Source organism: Salvelinus fontinalis, chromosome 33, assembly GCF_029448725.1.
Source record: "Salvelinus fontinalis isolate EN_2023a chromosome 33, ASM2944872v1, whole genome shotgun sequence".
NCBI lineage: Eukaryota > Metazoa > Chordata > Actinopteri > Salmoniformes > Salmonidae > Salvelinus > Salvelinus fontinalis.
The window spans coordinates 35,555,896-35,577,401 of NC_074697.1; the positions used below are offsets into that span (position 1 = coordinate 35,555,896).

At 45.3% G+C, this 21,506-nt stretch overlaps 1 protein-coding gene across 4 annotated transcripts in view; it reads left to right on the forward strand.

Annotated features, from left to right (window-relative positions):
* The window catches only part of LOC129832130 (neurobeachin-like), a 319,438-nt gene that overhangs the window by 127,034 nt on the left and 170,898 nt on the right, over positions 1-21,506 (forward strand). For all 4 annotated transcript variants that reach the window (XM_055895922.1, XM_055895923.1, XM_055895924.1 and 1 more), the window contains 4 exons: positions 2,208-2,269; positions 9,076-9,140; positions 11,245-11,353; positions 18,615-18,781. In XM_055895922.1, the coding sequence (XP_055751897.1) occupies positions 2,208-2,269; positions 9,076-9,140; positions 11,245-11,353; positions 18,615-18,781 (403 nt within the window). The remainder of the gene's footprint in view (positions 1-2,207; positions 2,270-9,075; positions 9,141-11,244; positions 11,354-18,614; positions 18,782-21,506) is intronic.

Here is a 21,506-nt window from a genome sequence, read left to right on the forward strand (position 1 = left end):
TGTCCTTTCCTGGCCCTCCTTATGTCCACTGGCTGCTGTGTCACTGCTTGATGCCTAGTAATATAACCCAGAGAGCACACTCACTCACTCACTCACTCACTCACTCACTCACTCACTCACTCACTCACTCACTCACACACACACACACACACACACACACACACACACACACACACACACACACACACACACACACACACACACACACACACACACACACACACACACACACACACACACACACACACACACACACACACACACACACACACACACACACACACACACACGATGAACAATTATGGAGAGTTGACAGGTGTGAATGTTGTCTGATCCCTTCACTCAGCCTGTCTGTCCATCTGTCAGAATGCTGCCAAGCTGGCAGATACACACACACACACACACACCTGACCTCTAAGCACAGACCATGTACAGACCAGGCAAACACTTCACCAACACAACAGAGCCAGTATTCAGAAAGCATCCCATAGTACAAGAGATGGGATCAGTTCTACTTTGAGATGCTTTGCCCAGACCTTTACCAAGGAACAGAGGCTGTTTTTCCTCCCAGGCTGAATCAGGGCCCTGGTGGAAAGTCTCTCCATTTAGTAGCAATTACCAGCCATCCATCACTCAAATTACCCGGGGTCGTGGCCCGAGTGCCCCCTCACCCACCCCCATCTCCTCTCCTCCTCACCCCTCCTCTCCCCCTCTCTAGACATGTTGTCAGTGTGGTAATTATGTCCAGCCACCCTGGCCTGGCCCCTGGCCCATGATGCACTTGGAGTTGAGAGGGAGGCCCCTGGGCGAACAGAGCTGTCGTTGTGATGGCCTCCCCTCTCTGTCTCCTCTCCTTCTTCCCCTACCTCCCCTCCCTCTGTCTCCTCTCCTTCCTCCCCTCTCTCTGTCTCCTCTCCTTCCCCATACTTCCCCTACCTCTCCTCTCTCTGCCTCTCCTCTCCCCCCTTCCTCTCCTACCTCTCCTCTCTCTGCCTCTCCTCTCCCCCCTTCCTCTCCTACCTCTCCTCTCTTTGCCTCTCCTCTCCTTCCCCCTTCCTCCCCAACCTCCACTCTTTCTGCCTCTTCACTCCTCTCCCCTGCCTCTCCTTTCCCTGCCTCCCCCTCTCTCTATGACCCCCCCCCCCCCCTCCCCTCCCTGCCCAACCCGTCAGCACACTGCTCAACAATTCCACATTCACTCCAATGATTTAACCCTGCCCTGCTCACAGGAAAGGCCTGGTCAGAGGGGCAGAGCCTGTTTAAATAGAAAACATTTAGTTTGTGTACCAGCGTACAGCCAGGGTCCATGGTCATTAGGCCAGCATACCAGAGTAGGGCCGGGGTCGCTAGGGGCCAGGGTCACCCTACCATCTGACCCCCTGTGTCAGAGAGAGCTGAGTGATGGGAGAACTGGTCATTGCAGTAACAAGAGGTCAGCCGTGTGTGTGTGTGTGTGTGTGTGTGTGTGTGTGTGTGCGTGTGCGTGTGTGTGTGTGTGTGCGCGTGTGTGTGTGTGTAATAGGACATCTGTAGCTGTCTGTGAACTAGAGAGGGTCACATCCCCTGTTTACAACAGTCTCAGAGTCTCAGACCGTTTCAGTGCTGTGCAAGAACAGGAGGAAGATTCACACTCTTCACATTATGCAATAGTCCACTTTGTCTCCATCCAAAATAGCACCCTATTTCCTATGTAGTGCACTCCTTTTGATCTAAGCCAATAGCTCTCTTGTCAACGTAATGCATTGTAGAGGGAATAGGGTGCCATTTGGGACACACTATTTGTCACTTTGTCTCTATCTCAGTGGTTTCAGGCAGCTAAATGTTAGGTACCATTGCCAATCCTGGCAAGCTCTTTCTTTGCATCAACGGTAAAACAGAAGAGATGTTTGACATCCCTGAGATGGTCTGTCTGTGTGTTTATCAACATGTTGACATCTCATCCCTGGTTGTCGACTCATGCTGTCAATCACTCTGACTGACGTCTTCATGTAACCATGCCAACGGGCCCTGGCCCCACCAGCCCATAATGATTCCTCCAGAGTGTCTTCTTCTCTGGTAGTGACTACAATGTTAGCCCCTCCCACATGTCGTTGGTGAGGTTTCGTGGTGACTTATATGAAGGCACTAGGAACTGTTGTGCCAAGTAAGACTGCAGTGTGTTGTATGACAACTCTGCTTATAACTCTCTGTCCTGTCTTCCCCGCCAGGTCTGGTGTGTATGAAGTCCAGCACCTCTGTCGTGGAACTGGTCATGCTGCTCTGCTCTCAGGTGAGATTCTCTCTTTCTCCTCACATATCCCTAATTTTCTCTCCCTCTCTGCATCTTCCTTCCTCCTCACACATCCCTCTCTTCCCCCCACTCCCTCCATTCTCTCTTCTCTATCTCTTCTGTCCTCTTTTTTTGTCTCCCTCTCGCCTCCAAACCTCTCCTCTCCTCCCTGTGATGGACTATAAAGATGAGGCTGCTTCCAGCTCCAGGTCTCTGGGTCGTGCCACGAAATGAGTCCCTTTTGTATCCCTTTTAAGTAGAGATTGTGCACCAATATTCCATTTTAAAAGCATGTTATTTTAAAAGAAGTGCCCTTTAATATAGACCACATTGAAAACTCAATAAATCTGTGCCAAAATTCCTTCTGTGCACTCTGTGATTTCTAGCAAGATTTTAACCCACTGAACCCCAACAGTTTAACCCACTGAACCCCGCCATTTAACCCACTGAACCCCACCATTTAACCCACTGAACCCCAACATTTAACCCACTGAACCCCAAGTTTTCACCATCACTGTAAAGCCCTCGTTATTTTGTTACTTTGACAAAGTCATTTCTGAAGATGATTATTTATTTAATGTGATTAGTGATTCATTTTAAGAAAAATATATAACCTGTCCCTCATTTTAAGGTCAACCCGGTGACATGAACTGACTCACTACTCGACTAAGGGACCTTACCTGTATGTGTAGTGTACAGAGATGGGGTAGTCATAAAAACATTATGTTAACCACTCTTATTGGACACACAATGAGTCCCTGCAACTTAATATGCGATTTGTTAAGCACATTTTGACTCCTGATCTTAATTAGGCTTGCTGTAACAATGCGGTTGAACACTTATTGACTCAAAACATTTCAGCTTTTAATTAAAAAAAATCTAACATTTTCTACAAACAGAATTCCACTTTGACGTTATGGGATATTGTCTGTAGATCAGAGACAGAAAATCTAAATGTAATACATTTTAGCTGTAACAAAACAAACTGTGGAAAAAGTCAATGGGTCGCAATTCTTTGTAAAGGCACTGTATATAAACTCTGGATTGTTAATGCTATGTATTGGCCATTGAGAGGCTTTGAAGCCACCGGTCGGCCATATTGGCACTACCCAGAAGAAGCAGTCCTCCACAGGAATGAATGGAATTCTACAGTATTTCAATTAAATGTTTCAAGGACAAAATTACATGTGTTTAAGTATTTTTTTCTTGTGGTGGGGACATTAACATTAGCAATCTAAAAAAAAGTATACTTTAAGGAATTGTTTTAATATATTTTTAATTTTACTTGTATGTTTGGATCACATAATATAATTCAAAAGTATGCAATCAGGTGTCTGTAATAGAATACAAGTTTCAAAAATGAATGTAGACATTTATAAATGCATTTCTATAGCTTCCAAAATATGTTTTACAATGGTGGGGGAGTGCCAAGACATCACCCCCTATCAGCCATCTAGTGTCTACATAAATCATTGGTTAAGTCTCTTATGTCTCAAAGGGTCACAGTCCCAATGTAGCAGTTAGAACAGAACAGGAGATAGTTAACATACCTTCTCTCTGCAGGGCCAGTCAGTCAGTCCATAAGGAAGGCATTAGGTGGTGCCTCTCTCGCTGAGTATCCAGTCTGCAGGGATGGAGGCTGCAGTAGGAGGCACAGTGTCCGGAGCCCCGGCTGCAGCGGCGCAGCCGGCCAATCCTGCAGTATGGAGCCAGTCAGCCAGTCAGCTCCCATACATACCCATGCATCTGTTATTAGAAGGCTGAGATTAAGGAGCATTCCTCTCTCTACTCACACAACCGCCCGAGCCTTGCAGTAGTGAATCACGCTGTTACTGCTGTTCTTTTGAAGTTTCTGAGGGAATGTTCCCTGAGTCTTTCTCTCTTCTGGCTGTCTGTCTTTCTGGAGGCTAACCTAGCACTATTGCTCTGGGATGTCTACCTTCTTTTCCCAGCTCCTGGACTTACTGAGGTCTGGGAGTGTCAGAGAGCCGTGTATCCCCCCCCCCCCCCCCCCCCCCCCTCACAGAGTCACCCCCCCTGTTCCCCCCACCGCAGTCACAGATAGTATTACTGCGGCTCCAACAGTTCCTGCCATTAGGGACTCCTGGGATGAAACCCAGCCTGAGATATCGACCAGTCAGAGAGGATGAAAGTGGATCTGCTTGGCATGAGTTGGAACCACAGCTAGCTTTATCCAGCAGCACTGGCAGGGCTGGGCACAGTGAAACTCGTTAATCCTGATCTGATTCCATCAGTAGTTACTTTCCTGTATGGGCCTAGGTCAAGGCTGTATGGGCCTAGGTCAAGGCTGTATGGGCCTAGGTCCAGGCTGTATGGGCCTAGGTCAAGGCTGTATGGGCCTAGGTCAAGGCTGTATGGGCCTAGAACAAGGTTGTATGGAGCTAGGACAAGGCTGTATGGGCCTAGGACAAGGCTGTATGGAGCTAGGACAAGGCTGTATGGAGCTAGGTCAAGGCTGTATGGGCCTAGGACAAGGCTGTATGGAGCTAGGACAAGGCTGTATGGGCCTAGGACAAGGCTGTATGGAGCGAGGACAAGGCTGTATGGAGGTGGGACAAGGCTGAATAGAGCAGGGACAAGGCTGTATGGAGCAGGGACAAGGCTGTATGGAGCTAGGACAAGGCTGAATGGGGCTAGGACAAGGCTGAATGGGGCTAGGACAAGGCTGTATGGGGCTGGGGCTGTATGGGGCTAGGACAAGGCTATATGGAGATGGAGCTGAATGGGGCTGGGACAAGGCTGTATGGGGCTAGGACAAGGCTGAATGGGGCTAGGGTTGTACAGAGCTAGGACAAGGCTGTATGGAGCTGGGACTGTATGGAGCTAGAACAAGGCTGTATGGGGTTAGGACAAGGCTGTATGGGGTTAGGACAAGGCTGTATGGGGCTAGGACAATGCTGTATGGGGCATGGACAAGGCTGTATGGGACTGGGACTGTATGGGGATAGGACAAGGCTGTATGGAGCTGGGACTGTATGGGGCTAGGACAAGGCTGTGTGTGGCTGGGGCTGTAGGGGGCTTGGATGGGCAGCAGACTGTGTGTCTCTTCACAGACGGCCTGGTGAATGAGAAGGTCAAACAGCTCTGTTTCTTGTAACAGCTTAAACACACAGGGGATCTGCAGTGAAGCCCGGGAGATTTACTGACAGAGAGCCTCCAGATGTGGAGAGCAGAGCAGATAAAAGACTACCGCCTCGCTCTGACAGCCTGGATTGAGACGCCACAGTACTGTTGTCTGCCTGTCGCCTACTGATGTTCGGGAGTATGGAGGGCTGCAGAGGAATAAGAGGCTTGTGTGTAACAAACAATTTAAAACAATGAAATTCAGGACCCCTTAACCAATAGGATAATCTTCCTAGGTTAAACACTCCCAGACACCACAGATTGTAAGCTTGTTATATCTGAGCTCCTGAGCCACACCCCCTCCCCTGGCTGCAGGTCAGCCCATAGCTAGATATTCTGGGTTATGTTGCAGGTCAGCCCATAGCTAGATATTCTGGGTTATGTTGCAGGTCAGCCCATAGCTAGATATTCTGGGTTATGTTGCAGGTCAGCCCATAGCTAGATATTCTGGGTTATGTTGCAGGTCAGCCCATAGCTAGATATTCTGGGTTATGTTGCAGGTCAGCCCATAGCTAGATATTCTGGGTTATGTTGCAGGTCAGCCCATAGCTAGATATTCTGGGTTATGTTGCAGGTCAGCCCATAGCTAGATATTCTGGGTTATGTTGCAGGTCAGCCCATAGCTAGATATTCTGGGTTATGTTGCAGGTCAGCCCATAGCTAGATATTCTGGGTTATGTTGCAGGTCAGCCCATAGCTAGATATTCTGGGTTATGTTGCAGGTCAGCCCATAGCTAGATATTCTGGGTTATGTTGCAGGTCAGCCCATAGCTAGATATTCTGGGTTATGTTGCAGGTCAGCCCATAGCTAGATATTCTGGGTTATGTTGCAGGTCAGCCCATAGCTAGATATTCTGGGTTATGTTGCAGGTCAGCCCATAGCTAGATATTCTGGGTTATGTTGCAGGTCAGCCCATAGCTAGATATTCTGGGTTATGTTGCAGGTCAGCCCATAGCTAGATATTCTGGGTTATGTTGCAGGTCAGCCCATAGCTAGATATTCTGGGTTATGTTGCAGGTCAGCCCATAGCTAGATATTCTGGGTTATGTTGCAGGTCAGCCCATAGCTAGATATTCTGGGTTATGTTGCAGGTCAGCCCATAGCTAGATATTCTGGGTTATGTTGCAGGTCAGCCCATAGCTAGATATTCTGGGTTATGTTGCAGGTCAGCCCATAGCTAGATATTCTGGGTTATGTTGCAGGTCAGCCCATAGCTAGATATTCTGGGTTATGTTGCAGGTCAGCCCATAGCTAGATATTCTGGGTTATGTTGCAGGTCAGCCCATAGCTAGATATTCTGGGTTATGTTGCAGGTCAGCCCATAGCTAGATATTCTGGGTTATGTTGCAGGTCAGCCCATAGCTAGATATTCTGGGTTATGTTGCAGGTCAGCCCATAGCTAGATATTCTGGGTTATGTTGCAGGTCAGCCCATAGCTAGATATTCTGGGTTATGTTGCAGGTCAGCCCATAGCTAGATATTCTGGGTTATGTTGCAGGTCAGCCCATAGCTAGATATTCTGGGTTATGTTGCAGGTCAGCCCATAGCTAGATATTCTGGGTTATGTTGCAGGTCAGCCCATAGCTAGATATTCTGGGTTATGTTGCAGGTCAGCCCATAGCTAGATATTCTGGGTTATGTTGCAGGTCAGCCCATAGCTAGATATTCTGGATTCCGTCCATAGACAGAGGTTCTGGGTTATTTTTCTCTGCATCTACATGAAGGATCATGTTGCTTCCTCCTGGAGAAGCATGTCAGGCCTAATTCCCTTCAAACAGGCAACAATGGGCTTTCCTGCAATCCCTGCAATCACAGCACAGCCCCTTTAGAGCCCTGCTGCACAGAAGATTAAAACAGCAGGGGAAGAAAACATCTGTAACGGTAACCAGAGAGTTTACTGTACTGTAACTCAGACAAGATAGAGGTTCAGGCTGAGTTTTCCCCCTCCTACCTGATGTCACTCTCCTGGCGCTGCACGAGACATCTGCTTTGATTTCCGTATATATTTTTGTCACGTGAGTGCGGTGCGAACAGATCTTCAGAAGACTGGCCGAACATGAGCCCTGTCCAAATCAGTAACAGCCTATTGTGGAGCGGATACTGTAGCAGAGAGAGAGAGAGAGAGATAGAGGTCAGGAGAAATCATGTGGAGACCAGATGCCCAGCATATCAGCGCCGTCTCTCTCACTTAATGTAACTGTGTGAGGTGGAACTGTGTTCTCTAGCCTGGTGCAGTCTGTCACACACTACAGCAACTATGGCACTAACATACTACCATACACTATTTAGCCAATGGCAATCTGTTGTTATTACCGTTTCTGAGATGCACAATCTCATTTGTTAGCCTCGTCTATGCGTGAGATTCAGTTGGTTTTACACCTGACACTTGGCTAGCATTGAAAACTGGGAACCTTTCCCCCTTTATATTCCTTCTCTATTCTCTTTCTATTTTGAACTGTGGCCTCCTCTGCTTTACCTTTCATTTGCTCCTCAGTGAGTGAGCAGAGAGCCCAGGTTCCCACAGTGCACTGCCCTCTCCTCCGCTCCTCCTCTCCTCCGTTCCCAAACGGCTTTTTAATCATTCCCAGACCGGGTAGTGATGATGCTGGGGAGAGGGTGGGGGGTGCTGTGGCCCCGGGGCCACAATCGCTCTAGGATCCGGCTCCACACTGCTGTAGATGGCTCTCCTCTCCTCAGTCATCTGTCAGTATGCAGACAGAGGAAATGGCTGTATTTAAGGCTGAGGATACAGTTTCATCCCCAATTACATCTCTCCTGTGTTTACTGATCTGTTCAGAGGAAGATCTGTTCAGAGGAAGGTCTCATCCCAAATGCCACCCTATTCCCTATGTAGTGCACTACTTTTGACTAGGGTCCATAGGGCTCTGCTCAAAGGAGTGCATAGCATGCCATTTGGGGCGCATCCAAAGAAAAGAGGCACGCTCACATGCCGGGCAGAGATTCAGCTTTTTATAGCCAGCGCTTCTCTTTGAAAGGATTCAATGACCTTGATGCCTTCTTAGCTTCTAATTAAAGTAAGGAAACAATTGAATATGCGATGGCCATTTGAATTGCAGTGGAGACTGGCCATGCAGAGAGATCTATTTATCATAGACTCTGTAGATTATTATTACTGTTTTTATTGTACATGTTTTTTTGGTTTTGGAAATATTTTTCTGATTTGTGAAGCTTTCAGGGCAAAGTGTTCCATAATAGTTTTTTATCACTATGTTATTGTTATTTTATTGTCTGCCTATGATTTTTATTGCAAATTTGCCCGTTGATATGTTTTTATAGCCATCGCCTAGTAGCGCTGATTAGAATGTTAGAAGCTGTGGGTTTTTATGTCTAACTGTTTACAGACTGAGTTTGAATAGCAAATGCGAGAGCAGACAGCCCTGTCTCTGTATTTGAAGTAGGTGTTGTTAGTACACACCCAAGCTATCAGAGAACAATATAGCATCCTAATCCAAGTCGAAAGGTTTTTGTCAAAGCTGAATCTCTCCAGCGTCTTGAAAAGGTAACCTCACTGGACCTTGAGGAAGGCTTTGTCTGACATACAGCCATGGAGCCAGTGTAAGTGACTAACTATCCAACGTTCCTCCTCTCCTCTTTCTATTTTCTCCTCCTCCTCCTCCTCCTCCTCCTCCTCCTGTCTCAGGAGTGGCAGAACTCGATCCAGAAAAATGCAGGTCTTGCCTTCATTGAGCTCATCAATGAGGGAAGGTAGGTATCGTATTCACACACATGTACGCACCGGCACACACACACACACCATATGTTTTACTATCCTTGTGGGGACCTACAATGTATTTCCATTCAAAATCGTATTTTCCCTGACCCCTAAACCTAACCATTACCCCTAACCCTAATTGTAACCCGAGCCCTAAACCTAACCCCTAAGCCTAAAATAGCTGGGAAATGTCCCCACGAGGGAGAATTTTCCTTGTTTTACTATCCTTGTGTAGACTTTTGTGGATTTCCGGTACACACACACACACACACACACACACACACACACACACACACACACACACACACACACACACACACACACACACACACACACACACACACACACACACACACACACACACACACACACACATAGATATACACACACACACACACACACACACACACACACAAACACACACGCCAGCTCTGAGCAGGTTGTTAGGTTCAGTGGCAGCAGTAGATTAGCAGTAAGCTGCCAGCTCCAAGAGTGTTGGGTGCTGTACTGTGTACTGCAGTGTACTCTATAGGGGTTAAGGTAAATACAATTGGTATGGCAGTGTGACGTAACAATATAAACAAGATAGTGTATCCCCTCTGTCGGTGTATTCCTCACCCCCCCTCTGTCGGTGTATTCCTCACCCCCCCCTCTGTCGGTGTATTCCTCACCCCCCCCTCTGTCGGTGTATTTCCTCACCCCCCTCTGTGAGTGTGGCAGGTCAGATCAGGCAGGGTGTTATAGAAAAGATCAGCCTCCAAGTCCATCTGGAGACCCATCTGTGTAACCCTCTTACATACAAACTGCCCAGCGTCAGTCTTATGCCCCAGCCCCAGCCCTAGCCCTATACCCCAGTGCAGCCCTATACCCAACCCCAGCCCTATACCCCAGCCCTATACCCCAGCCCTATACCCCAGCCCTATACCCCAGCCCCAGCCCTATACCCCAGCCCCAGCCCTATACCCCAGTGCAGCCCTATACCCCAGTGCAGCCCTATACCCAACCCCAGCCCTATACCCCAGCCCTATACCCCAGCCCTATACCCCAGCCCTATACCCCAGCCCCAGCCCTATACCCCAGCCCCAGCCCTATACCCCAGTGCAGCCTCACTGTGCCCAACCCAGCCCTGTCTTAGCCCTCCCTGGCACCTCCCCTGCTCCCATGTTGGGCCTGGATAAACAGCCTTACTCCATTGTGGCCTGGCCGCTCTGCCACTCCGCTACACTGCCACTCTACCACTCTGTCACACGGCGCTGTCCAGGGTGCTGCTTGCAGATCTCCTCTCTCCTACACTACCACTATCTCTGTACTGTGGACACCTGAACTGCATCCCAAATGGAACCCTATTACTTATGTTATAGGAAACAGGGTTCCATTTGGGACAGAGACCTGCTATATCTAACCAACCAGCATATCAGCCATCTGCAGTCCTCTGAACGATAACCAAACAGCTAACCAAACTGTCCTGTATTTCTCTCTAACCTATCAGCTAATAAACTAGCTAAGATAACCAGGTAACCAACTAACTACAATCCTAGTTGAGAATATTAACGTCTAAACGAGGAGAGGGAGAATTGTTCAGTAGTTGTAGTTAAAAGCTTGTCAACACTAATCTGATAACTGCAGTTCTATGAGGCCTCTCCCCGAGACAGAGGATACTTCCAAAATGGCACCCTATTACCTATGTAGAGCACTACTTTTTACCAGGGCTCTGGTGCTATTATTGTGCTATTATTGAAATAGGTTGTCATTTGGGATGCAGAAGAGGGTATCAGAAGCTCTTTAATTAAAGCAAAGCAGACCTAATTGGGTGTAAAATGGCATATAATCTCCACATAGAAGCCTGGGTGTTTTCAATTATTAAAACGATTGAAGCGTGGGCAGAAGCAGGTAGAATGTACGCCAGGCAGGCTGAGGAATCATTCAACCATGGGAGGAGAGGCGATCAGGGCCAGAGACGTCAGGGAGCTGGGGGGGGGGAGGATCTGTCTGTCTTTCTATGTGTCTGTGTGTTTTCAGGTTGTTGTGTCATGCTATGAAGGACCACATAGATGTGTTAACTGACTGACTAACTGGTATTCTGTCTGTCTGTTCCAGATTGCTGTGTCATGCTATGAAGGACCACATCGTGCGTGTTGCCAATGAGGCAGAGTTCATCCTCAACAGACAGAGAGCAGAAGACGTCCATAAACACGCTGAGTTTGAGGTACAGCACATTTATACAGTATATATAGTACCAGTCAAGTTTGGACACACCTACTCGTTCAATGGTTTTTTCTTAATTGTTTACTATTTTATACATTGTAGAATAATAGTGAAGACATCAAAACTATGAAATAACACATATGGAATCATGTGGTAACCAAAAAAGTGTTAAACAAATCAAAATATATTTTATATTTTAGATTCTTCAAAGTAGCCACCCTTTGCCTTGATGACAGCTTTGCACACTCTTGGCATTCTCTCAACCAACTTCACCTGGAATGCTTTTCCAAAAGTCTTGGAGTTCCCACATATGCAGAGCACTTGTTGGCTGCTTTTACTTTGAAGAATTTAAAATATATATTTAGATTTGTTTTAACACTTTCTTGGTTACTACATGATTCCATATGTGTTTTTGTAGTTGTAGTTTTGATGTCTTCACTATTATTCTGCAATGTAGAAAACAATAAAATAAAGAAAAACCCTTGAATGAGTAGGCTGGTACTCATATACAGTACTGTTGACTGGTACTGTATATAGTAGGCCTACAGTACAGATAGTACATTATCTAATTTAGTTAACTGACTACAGCAGCCTTGATAGTCCTTGCTCTGGAGTGACTGACTTCAGTATTGCATCCCAAATGGCACCCTATTCCATACATAGTGCACTACTTTTGACCAGAGCCCATTGAAATAGGGTGGCATTTGGGAGGCAGCCCGGGTCTGTGAGAGAATAGCACTGGATTAGCAGCAGCTCAGTACTCCTGTAGTCCCTGTGTCTCCCCAGGAGGATTATGGCTTTACCATTAGGCCACTCTAAGGGATTATAATAACCAACCTGCTAGCAATATTAATAAGTAGACTGAAAGATATGCCAGCTATATTCATATCTGGTCTTATTGGCTTTAAGCCCGTCCAACAGTGTAATGAGTCTACCCCAGAGACAGTACTTACCCCACATATCAAACACACTGCCTGATCTCACTACAAAGCATCAGAACACCAACACTCTCATTATTGATTTCTGTAGGAATTAGAGGACGTCTGTAGTGATTAGACAGTATCTGCATGCCAAATGGCACCCTATTCTCTTTATAGTGCGCTACTTTTGATGAGGACCCAATAGGCTCTGGTCAAAAGTAGTGCACCATATAAGGAATATGGCTCAGTCAGTCTTTAGTAATGCTACTTTCTGTGTCTAATGAATTCTTTATTAAATGGAAGGAAGCCCGAGAAGGTTTTATTACCATACAGTAGTGGAGGAGAGAGGAGCAGCTTTCTGAGCACAGGGAGGTGCTCTGTTCAGAGGAATGTCATGCCTCTTTTAGACAGCAGGTAGAGCTGCTCTCTCTCTCTTTCTCACTCAATTCCTTTTGCTCTCTCTCTCAATTCAATTCAATTCAATTTGCTTTATTGGCATGATGTGACAATGTACATTTTGCCAAAGCTTATTTTGGATATTTACAATATAAAAATACAAATTAGAATCAAAATTGTCAACGGGACAACAGTAACAACAATAACCAAGGGTCAAAATAACCATACATTCAACAATAACAATAAGCATGCAGTAGAGGACATGTGCAGGTTGATTGGTCTGTCAGACACTGTCCCTCAACTTATGGCAGGCAGCAATGTAGTGCGCTGCCAACCCACAGCTCTCTGCGTTCTCCCCCAACAGGACGGGTAGCCTCCTCTCATCAGAGAGGTCTTTGAAACCTTGAATAACGGTTTCAAATTTGGGAAAATGACACTCTCTAATTGTTTTATATTTTGTCAGGAAATGCAGCTCCGTCTCAGCCTCTACAGGGAGACAGGTTTTCCTGTGTCTACCCTTCTCAATGGTCTATCTCTGTCTGTCTGTCTCTGTCTCTGTCTCTGTCTCTGGCTCTCTGTCTCTGTCTCTCTGTCTCTCTGTCTCTCTGTCTCTCTGGCTCTCTGGCTCTCTGGCTCTGGCTCTGGCTCTGGCTCTGGCTCTGGCTCTGGCTCTGGCTCTGGCTCTGGCTCTGGCTCTGGCTCTCTCTGGCTCTCTCTGGCTCTCTCTGGCTCTCTCTGGCTCTCTCTGGCTCGCTCTGGCTCTGGCTCTGGCTCTCTCTGGCTCTGGCTCTGGCTCTGGCTCTCTCTGGCTCTGGCTCTCTCTGGCTCTCTCTGGCTCTGGCTCTCTCTGGCTCTGGCTCTCTCTGGCTCTCTCTGGCTCTCTCTGTCTCTCTCTGTCTCTCTCTGTCTCTCGCTCGCTCGCTCTCTGTCTCTCGCTCTCGCTCTCTGTCTCTCTCTCGCTCGCTCTCGCTCTCTGTCTCTCTCGCTCTCGCTCTCTGGCTCGCTCTCGCTCTCTGTCTCTCTCTCTGTCGCTCTCTGTCTCTCTCTCACTCAAATTCAAATTCAAGCTGCTTTATTGGCATGAAAAACATTGTGTCAATATTGCCAAAGCAACAATGTATACAATATACATTGAAATAAAATTATAAACAATGACAAATAATAATATAGAATGGCAGTAAATAATAATACAAAATTAAATAAAAAAATAGTAACAATAAAATGGTAACAGTCAATAATCGAATGTAATGTAATAAAAAAATGAAACTATATCTAACTTATAACTAAATAACCGTCATCTTCACCATTACATCGCTACTACAACTACTATCATCATTACCACTACTACCACCATCATTAAACTGCTATCATTACCATTACCACCCATACCATTACTACTTGGAATGATAAACAACAATAATAATAGTAATAACAATAACAGTAATAACAATAGTAGTAATAATAAGTAAGTTACTGCTTACTATGCAGATGTTATTATTCAGTGTCTCTCAGGCTATGGCAGGCAAATACATATTTGGCTGCAAGAGGAGCCATTGCTCCTTCGCCCATGAGTATTTTTAGTTTTTCCTCTGGGTTTAATAAGTTAAAATTTGGAATAAACGTAGACATTTCTGTGAATAATGAATCTCTTGGTGAGGAATATTTATCACAGTAAAGGAGAAAGTGCATCTCTGTTTCTACCTCCCCTGTCGTGCAGTGACCACGTACACGCTCCTCTTTGGGTAGCCATGTCTTTTTATGTCTGCCGGTTTCTATTGCCAATCAGTGGTCACTCAGCCTGTACTTGGTAAGGATCTGTCTCTGCTTCGTATCTCTGACAGAGTAGAGATATTCAGCCAATTCATATTCTCTGTTTAGGGTCAGATAGCAATTTAGTCGGCTTTGGGATTTTGTTTCGTTTTTCCAATGTTGTATATATGAGTCCTTTGATTTGTTCATGATTTTGTTTATTGGAATTCTTTCTTTTGAAGCAGTGCTGGTGTCAGCTTGGTTGGTGAGGTCCAACACCAGCTGACTGAGAGGGCTCGTTTCTGGGCTCAGCTCTTGGGTTTGAAGTGCTTTAAATTGCAGACTCGAATTTGGACTTGAATTTAGATGTAGCCAAAATTTTAATGATCTTTTCTGTATTTTCATTATTACTGGAAAGCGGCCCAATTCTGCCCTACATGCATTAGTTGGTGTATTTCTCTGGACTTGTAGGATTTTCCGACAGAATTCTGCATGTAGGGTTTCAATTGGATGTTTGTCCAGTTTATTGAGTGGCCCCCAAATCTCACTTCCTTAAAGAGCTATTGGTAGGATTACACTGTCAAATATTTTGGTCCAAATTCTAATTGGGATGTTGATTTCGAATAATTTCATTTTTATTGCACACAATGCTCTGCGGGCTTTTTCTTTGAGTGCATTTACTGCCATATTAAAGTTTCACGATGCAGATATGGTCAGACCAAGGTAGGTGTAACTTTTAGTGTGTTCAATTATGGTGTTGTTCAGGGTGAATTTATATTTGTGTTTCTGACATCTGTTTTTTGGGGGAAAATCATGATTTTAGTTTTTTGAAATTTAGTGTATGGTAGGTCAACCTACCAGCCTCTGTCTGCTCCAGCCCAGGTCAACCTACCAGCCTCCCAGTCTGCTCCAGCCCAGGTCAGAATACCAGTCTGCTTCAGCCCAGGTCAGCCAACCAGCCTAGGTTGACCTGGGCTGGAGAACACTGTGCTGGAGCAGACTGGGAGACTGGTATTCTGACATGGGCTGGAGCAGACTGGGAGACTGGTATTCTGACATGGGCTGGAGCAGACTGGGAGACTGGTATTCTGACATGGGCTGGAGCAGACTGGTAGGATGGTGCAGTGTCATCAGGCTGTGTGGTGGAGGCCATGCTGGTCTCGGGTTCTGCTTGTGTTGTACCAAGCTGGTGGACATGTTCTCTAGGTGCAGAGGACATAATGACTCGCTGCTGGTTGAGGAGGTCAATGTATCGCTCTCTTTGTTCTAGCTCCTTTCTTGTTGTGCTCAGATGGTCTCTGAGGTCATCATTTGTCTGACTCAGTTTGTCCATTCTGCTTTCTAATTTACCAATAGATGCTCTGCTCTCCTCCCTGAACTGTTTCTTCTCTTCCTTTAGTTTCTGGACAGTGTCCTCCTCTTGAAGCTTGCTCTCTCTGAGTTCTATGACCTGTGCTTCGACTAGAGAGAGGGTGTTGTGGAAACATTGCATAGCAGGTGTTCTTGGTGTTGTAGGCATGTCCTTGGCTCTGTCTGCTGCAGGTGAGGTAGGTAGAGGGACACAGAGCTTCTTGCTGGGTCACAGAGACCGTTGGGGCCTGCTTTTCTCCATCTCCCTCCTTGACTTTTTCCCTCAGTTTCTGAAATGAGTTCAGCTTCTGCTTTTAGGGTAGCAAACCTATTCTCAAAAGCCTGGAGGCTTGAATCATTGCTTTGTATCAATACCGTTCCATTATTATATAAGTTTACTGTTTGATACATGTTGCTCTGGTCAGCTTCTTCAAAAATGCTGATCTGATATCCTTGGCTCATGCCTCTCTTTTTTGAGAAAGGGAAATGGTTGCAAATAACCCTTTTCCATATGTGCCCTCATCTGGTATTAAATATTACATTTGCTCTTGTTTTGCAACTGGTAAGATCTGCAAACAGGCATTCATGGTTCTGTCCCATCAACAAACCTTTGAAACTTTTCTTAGCTTTCTCTGTTTGGATGTCTGGTGGGTTAACAATTGCTTCTTGTATTATTGTCTCTTGTGTCTTTAGAGGACTGTTTCACTTTGATGTCCTTTTTCTTCTGTCCTTATTTTGTCTTATTTTGTCTTTCTTTTCTTCTGTTAACTAGATATTCTTTGTTAGCTTGCTAGTTTCTTCCAGGAGAGTCCTTAGCAACTACTTAGAAACTGGTAAACAATTCAGCTAGCTAAGATAACTACATTTTTTTTTAAATAGTTACTTTTTCAAAAGCCTATCTTCTTTGTTTGTTGCTTGTTTTGTCTCCCATTCAGTCTTGCAGTTTTCTTTTGCTTTTTTCTGATGTACTTCACTCTAAAAACCATGTAAATTTCAATATTTGTAGGAGCTAATTTTTTCAGCTGCTGCTCAATTTGGAACTCTGGAACACTGGAACACTCTCGCTCTCTCGCTCTCTCGCTCGCTCTCTGTCTCTCTCTCTCACAATGTTATTAGTCATATAGGAAGTGTTTTACCCAAGTACACAAACATGCACACACACACACACACACAAATTATCTTCTGCCCCCTCTGTTAGTAGCTTGTACATGTGAGGAGTGATGAGTTTCTTATCTTGGGGCTGCAGCCCTCCACAAGCAGCTGTTAGATATCCTGTAGTCCTCTGCTAGAGGCTCCTTGACCTGCTAGATCAACTGCCATGTCACCAGTAGCGAGGGAGGCTGCTTTTCAAATGGCACCCTATTCCCTGTACAGTGCACTACTTCTGACCAGAGCCCATTGGGTGCCATTTGAGAAACACCCAGAGATTACCTGGCCCTCATCCCTCCTCTGGCCTCATCCCTTCTGTCTGACAACTCTAGACAGTCTACACTTTTCATCCAACGCTGTTTCTACTATATTACCCCTCACAACCCCCCCCTACCCTCCATTCCCAGACAGATAGACATTTTTACATTAGGTTGGTGTCAGGAGAGTCAGGGCAGCAGCCTCATATCCTGTGAAGTGATAAATAAGGTTTGATATTTGTCACAGCGTCACATGGTAACGTGAGATGACAAGCAGAGATTGAGTTATCTGCCATTTGAAGAATATGTTGAGGTATAACATCTGACACAATTCAAATATAGGGCCGGAAATTCAATTAACTTCCAGCTTCTGTTAGCAAATTAGATTGAGTATATGAGCAGGAAGGAGCAGCCCCGTGGCGACGCAGCAAGACAATCTTATTTTAGCGAGGAGAAGATGAAGTCAGATCCTGATCGGCTCCTCTAGAATCTAGATTACCTTGAGATGCTGCCTGCAGGAGATCACTGAGTGCATCCCAAATGTCACCCTATTCCCTATATAGTGCACTACTTTTTACCATAGCTTTAAAGTAGTGTACCACAAAGGGAATAGAGTGCCATTTGGTACGCAGGCACTGACTCCACTTCAACATCACACACCAGGTTTCAATCTATTTGTGTCATACTGTTTGGTGATAATTTATGCATGTAGGCTACAGTACAGGCTACTTCTCTTTGTTATCCAACCGGCCCTTCATCCACTGTCACAGTTGAGTTTTATATAGGGACAGATTGTTTATTATGACCCCTATGTAAACAGATGACATTAAAGCTTTCTAACGGACAAATTCCCCTCTTTTTCTCCATGTGAAACAAAAGACATTAGCAGACGGCGACGGTGTTTAAATGACTCTTCACTAACGTGCCCCCGCTGATGAAGTGGAGCAGAGATTGGCTCTGTTAACCAGGCTATAATATCTAATCACGTGTGCACACACACAAACACACACACCCATAATATCCTCTGTGAATCTGTTGAATGGTTTTGGTTTCTTCTCCCTCAACACACGCTTAGCATAGCTATCCTAGCAGGACTCACACATTTTCATGTTTGAATCTAATTTCGCAGGATTGCAACGGAGGAAGGACATATTAATACAAAACATAACATAGCCATACTAACACCAGACAGACAGTTGTATTTCACAGATGCCTTTCAAGACACTCAAGGACACCTTACATTAAATGTATATACAATCAGAGTGCACGTAAAATCAAGTCCTGGTGATAGACCCTGCCCAGTTTTAGCATAATGTTAACACTTAGCATTATGTTAGCATGGTGTTAGCATAATGTATGCATGTAGGCATAGCATGGTGTTAGCATGGCGTTAGCATGACTAAGTTTAAAATAAAATGGCTCCTTGTGTTCCCTCCGTCAGTCCAACTGTGCCCAGTACGCTGCTGATCGGAGGGAGGAGGAGAAGATGTGTGATCACCTGATCAGCGCTGCCAAACACAGAGACCATGTGACTGCCAACCAGCTCAAACAGAAGATCCTCAACATCCTCACCAATAAGCATGGAGCCTGGGGCAGCCTAGCACAGAGGTAAGACCTAGGGCTGAGGTATAGAGGTTGGGCTGAAGGATAGGCCTTGCTAGGGCTGGGGCTGAAGGATAGGCCTTGGGCTGGGGTATAGGGCTGGGGCTGAAGGATAGGCCTTGGGCTGGAGTATAGGGCTGTGCTGTAGAGTTAGAGCAGTGGCTGGGGTATATACTGTACTTTACATCCTCACCAACAAACATAGAGCCTGCGGCAGCCTGGCAGCCTGGCACAGAAGTACTGACTGGGTCTGGTGAAAGGTTTAGGGCTGTGGCTACCTGGAGCTGGGCTGGCCCAAAGGCCAAGCTAAGACCAGGCTAGGTAACATAGCTTCCAGTATTAGTTGTACTGTACAATTATCTGGCTGTGAGCCACAGAGTGCAGTGCTGGGAAAGATCAGGGACCAGGTCAACTAACTCAGTAACAGTCAAAGAGACTGAATCCCCCTTGGGATTGACCACTGGTCACACAGACGGGGGTGGGGTTTGGGGGGGGGGTTTGTGTGTGTGTGTGTGTGTGTGTGTGTGTGTGTGTGTGTGTGTGTGTGTGTGTGTGTGTGTGTGTGTGTGTGTGTGTGTGTGTGTGTGTGTGTGTATGCATCTGACGTATGCGTGCGTTTGTGTTTGTATGAGAGAGGTGTGTGTGTGTGTGGAGTGTCCTCTGGGCCTTTAAAACTACAGATCGTTGAAGCCTTAGCTCTGCTTCCCACCAAACACACACACACACAAACACACACATACACACACACACTCAGTGGTTGAAGTCGGACAGCGCTGAATAGTGATACAGAAACCACCAATCTGAGCAGTACCCATTTGTCCAACTAGGTGGGAAATCCTCTAAGGGTTCCAAAGTTGAATTAAGCTTTCCTCATGGTTTTGTGTTTAGACCCCTACTACTATTCTCTCTATGTTTCCCCCTGGTAATGTCACGATGACACATGACATACATGTTCATTTGGATGTTGATGGCATTGGCTATGATCTGTTAGGAAGCTTCTTAAAAAACAAGCTTTATACCAGGCAAGTCTGTTAGGAACTAATTCTGTATTTACTACGACGACCTGGCGAGTGGCAAGTGCAGCAAAGGTCCTGTCAAACCTTGCCTTGCTTACTGAAAGAACACTTTTTAGTAATTGACTACTCTCACTGAAACCATAGCTAGACTTTCTTTATTGGATTTTGAAAACACAATACAGATGGTTAAATATGTTCTTTACATACAGATGGCTAGCTATGTTCAGTAATGAGGTTTTGTTTACTCACATCGATAGAACACTCCTCTGGATCATATTTTGAGTGCTTTAAGAATTCTGCTGTGTTTTCAGAGGTTTTTATTGACAAAATACAATAAGCCTTAGTTTAGTTTGTAAAGAGAATTGATTGATTGAGGAGTGTTTTACTACTTGTAATCTGCATGGGTTTTGTGCCGTGTAGATTTAGTGATTTCGACATGCATCATGCCACCTGACAAACACAGCCCTGGAAACAAATGCAATTACCTCAGGAAGATGCACACTGACCATCATTGGACCATTAATCTATGGGTGTGTCTGACTCCCAAATGGCTCTCTTTTCCCTATATAGTGCGTTACTTTTGAAAGAGGCCTATTTACCCATGCAGCTATACCTTACATAATGCACTACTTTTGTCCACTTTTAACCAGAATAGGTGACCAGAATATGGTGCCGTTTGGATTCAAACTATAGCACAGATTGAACTACAATTGGAATTGTATTGTATTATAGATACCCTTACCTACAGTAACAACTGAATGTCTTACTTCACCAACTTACCAAATGTTTGAGCATTGTGTATATATTTCAGCATATACTACTGTATGTTTGATCATATGCCATGCAGTTCTGATTGAGAAATCCATTAAACAGACCAACAGTAGTATAAGTAAATGACCCATGGAAAAACATATAAGAATCCATTGTGGGATGCTACTGTAGATTTACGTATTCAAATATTTATAGAATTTATCTCCGGGGATAGCATTAGTATTGGAACAAAAGGTTGCTGAGAGGGGGAGCATTGTAAATTATACTGAAAAACTTCCAACAAATTCCCATTTAATGGTGACCTGCTGGAGAAGAAAAATGCTGCAATATGTTCATGAGCTCAGGGCATGTAGCAGCTCAGCCTTATTCAATGCTACATTAGCTTTCCCATTTATGCTGCTCTTGTAAAATAGAAAGCCCTCCAGCATTCTGAAGGGGCTGTGTGTGTGTGTGTGTGTGTGTGTGTGTGTGTGTGTGTGTGTGTGTGTGTGTGTGTGTGTGTGTGTGTGTGTGTGTGTGTGTGTGTGTGTGTGTGTGTGTGTGTGTGTGTGTGTGTGTGTGTGTGTGTGTGTGTGTATGAGAGAGTGTGTGTGTGTATGAGAGAGTGTGTGTGTGTGTATGAGAGAGTATGTGTGTGTGTATGAGAGAGTGTGTGTGTGTATGAGAGAGTGTATGAGAGAGTGAGTGAGAATGCTTGCCTGCACAGAAATTGTTTTCCCTTTAACCTTAAGTTCTGCCTGGAGAATAGCCAGAGGATATTGATCATCTGTGTGGAACGTTTTCTCAACAGAATTATATATTTAATATGCTCAGCCAGGTGAAACTACTGCTGATGGCTATAGTGGACATTTTGTTGCAGGTTTTTACACAACTGTAGTATTTTGAATTAGTAACAATGCATTTTCAGATGTGTTCAGACACCATTATGACATCAGATCGTTACA